Source organism: Prosopis cineraria, unplaced genomic scaffold (assembly GCF_029017545.1).
Source record: "Prosopis cineraria cultivar Desert tree isolate PC_DT_omini unplaced genomic scaffold, ASM2901754v1 PC3, whole genome shotgun sequence".
Lineage (NCBI taxonomy): Eukaryota > Viridiplantae > Streptophyta > Magnoliopsida > Fabales > Fabaceae > Prosopis > Prosopis cineraria.
This window is the reverse complement of record NW_026555334.1, coordinates 33,429,412-33,432,272: the sequence shown is the minus strand read 5'-3', so window position 1 is coordinate 33,432,272 and position 2,861 is coordinate 33,429,412. Positions and strand designations below refer to the sequence as shown.

The 2,861-nt window shown below is 39.5% G+C and overlaps 1 protein-coding gene across 2 annotated transcripts; it reads right to left on the bottom strand.

The window, feature by feature from the left end:
- Window positions 1–847: 847 nt before the first annotated feature.
- LOC129307257 (transcription factor PRE6-like) lies at window positions 848–2,474 on the bottom strand. 2 transcript variants are annotated; one of them, XM_054948162.1, is made up of 3 exons: window positions 2,022–2,474; window positions 1,102–1,265; window positions 848–1,024 (listed from the first exon to the last, which is right to left on the bottom strand). In XM_054948162.1, exons 1-2 carry the CDS (start codon window positions 2,142–2,144, stop codon window positions 1,110–1,112), a joined length of 279 nt encoding a protein of 92 aa, XP_054804137.1. In that variant the 5' UTR covers window positions 2,145–2,474; the 3' UTR covers window positions 848–1,024; window positions 1,102–1,109. The 2 variants fall into 2 exon arrangements, with proteins under 2 accessions (XP_054804137.1, XP_054804136.1); XM_054948161.1 differs by having other exon boundaries at window positions 848–1,265; window positions 2,022–2,469.
- Window positions 2,475–2,861: the final 387 nt, after the last annotated feature.

Here is a 2,861-nt window from a genome sequence, read left to right as displayed (position 1 = left end):
AAAAATAAAAATAAAATATTGATAGTGGCCGATGGTAAACAAGGAGATTGATATGGTTGAGCCAGTCGAGAGTTGATGCAGCACATATTGTGTTAAAAACAGTTAAAGAACTAAAATATATATATACATAGCAGTACAAGAAGTCGACAATGATGACAAATGACCATAGTCTCCGAAGCCATCGCATCAACTCGACCGACTAGAATGGCATTTTTCTAGCAATAAAGTTCATGACTGGACATTAGGGGTCAATTACGTCGGTACGTGTTGGAGGTAGCTATATGTGCCTTGATAATTATAGTAATAAATAAAAATATATAAAATACACCAACCACAAAGATACACTACAAAATTATAAATAAATATTGTAAGGTAATAATAAAAAGGAAACTAAAAGCTCAATTCCTGGAACAACCTGTGCATTTCAAATCCCATTTCACCTTGTAAGGTAACCGATAATAAAGGAAGGAACTTTTCTGTGGGTATCTTTTATAGTTAGTGGTCTCTTTCTTAATACTCCGATGGCCTCTAGTCTACACAAAACAGAACCATCCAACATTTGATCAAATCACGTTCATGTCATCCACTTTCCAGTCGGGGGCTTTAATATTTTTAAATATCCACATTGTAGAAACTTGAACCCAACTTTACCGACAATATCTCCGAGTAAAACACGTCTGCATATTCTTCTTATATTATATATCATAGCCTCTACAAGCAAACTAATTAATATAGATATCTTCTCCGCCAAATATGACATCGAACCTAGATAGACATATATATATATATATATAAACCCAAGTCATTAAATTAAAGTACAGCGCTTGGCTAAAAAAGGCTTAACGAATTAATTTAACAACCACTGCATTTTGGGCTCCCATAGAATATATAAAGAGATCTAGAAGTACAACTCGTTAATTTTATTGCAAAGCCTTTCTCGCAAGTGCCTTACCTATCATAAGGGGGTACCGTACAAAGCGTACACCTCAAACTGCACTCTTGCCTGCTGGGAAGCTAACCCGCCCTAATTAATTAAATGAAAAAGTACACTCTTATAATATAATCTTGCGGAAGAAGAAATTAAAAGGCACACTCAATTACATGATTGCTTATTGGTTAATTAGGCTCCTGATGATGGATGCCTCGGCACTATCAGCATCAATGGTGGACAGCAACTGAGAGAGTCGCTCGCTCAAGTCGTCCACTTCTCTGTGCAAGTTCCTGATGTAGTTGCAGGTCTCCTGTAGGACCTTGGACGCTGATACCTGCGCAAAAAATAAGACTAAGTACCCTCAATTACTTACCAGTCACTTTCTTCTACATATATTATGCCGTCCTGTGTGCCATTATGGGGCACACAGTTTCTGCTGCCTCACAACAAGTTTCAGGGTCCAGACTCAGTCTCTCAACATATTCTCATCGTTTTATTCAGTGCTACGTATATGCAATATCTTGCAATATATCTTTCAACCCACGTAGCCAGTTTCCGTATCACCAAAACTCCAAACTCCTACGTGTTAAATACTCCCTCACCCTCCCTTTTGGGCTCTGCGTTACTTTTGTGTACCTTCTAGTTTATATCTGTTTCAGTAGACCGGTCAAAATGTTAACGCTCTGACGTCTATAGAGATCTGCACATATTTTGGAATTGTATGGAGACTACGTCCTTAATAACAGGGTCAATCTCGGACTGTCCGGAATCGATCTTATTTTTTATTGTAAATAATATTAGTTTACATATGGGTCACAAGCCACCCCAATAAGTTAATTAGATTGCTCGGAGGAGCAAGCAACAACATGTGAAGCCCTCAAGCTAGCTATATCTTCATCAGAGTAAACGAAACTTTTGCGTTTTTATATATATTTTATATAAGCTAGGCTGCTAGTTCTTGCCCAAGTGCGTGACTCTTTAAATGTCAATGAACCTCTCTTACATGAGGGGAAAAAACCTAAGCAGTTAGGTAAAAGCTGAAAAGCCCACAAATTATAATGAGCATAGAAGTAGAGGACATAAGACATACCTTGCCGGAGCGTCTATCGCGAATCTCTGGAACAAGTTGACGCAACTTGGAAACGAGCTCGATGATTTGGTCATCAGAGATTCTTGTAGAACCCGATTGCTGCCTGGACCTTCTGCTAGACATGTCTCAGCCTAGAGCTTTTCTGGGGTAGTTGTGCTGAATTTAACTTGTAAGACGATAGCGAGAGCCTGGTCAGCTAGTCGCTTCCCACTTCAGTTCAAAAGCAGACAAGCAAAGAAGGAACTAAGAAGGAGCAGGGGAAGGGGAGAGAAAATTAATAAGAGAAGGAGAAGAAGGAGAGAGAGGAGGAGCTAGTGTTAGATGTAAGCTTAGGTATGCAGAAATGAAGAAAGTGATAAGAGATTTAAAGAGCGGGGGAAGGACCACAAGGGAGAGGGAGGGAGGGAGAGAGAAAGAGAGTACAATAGCAAAGACAGCGATATTGGATGAGAGGGAAAAAAATAGCGCTAGAGAGAGCAGTAGAATAGGCTTAGTGTTTTTAATGGAGAAAAAAAAAATTATAAAGAGCATAGGGCTTTTTCTCTGCCCCTGTTCCCCAATTGGGCATTGGTACTCAAGTGGATTTATAAGAATGTGTTTGTTTTTAAGCTAACAAAGTGGGCCTTCATGTACATGCCACTGTAAGCAGCAACATGTGATCGATCATACGAAACTAGACCCAACCCCCCCCCCCCTCTATATATCTATATATATGGAGTGTATAGTTATAATCTCTCCCACTAATCAACACAACCCCACGTCACTATTCTCATACTACTGCTCCAGTGGCTTCACGAGTCTTCGCTCCTATGTTTCAGGCTTCTGAGTCAAACAACATGG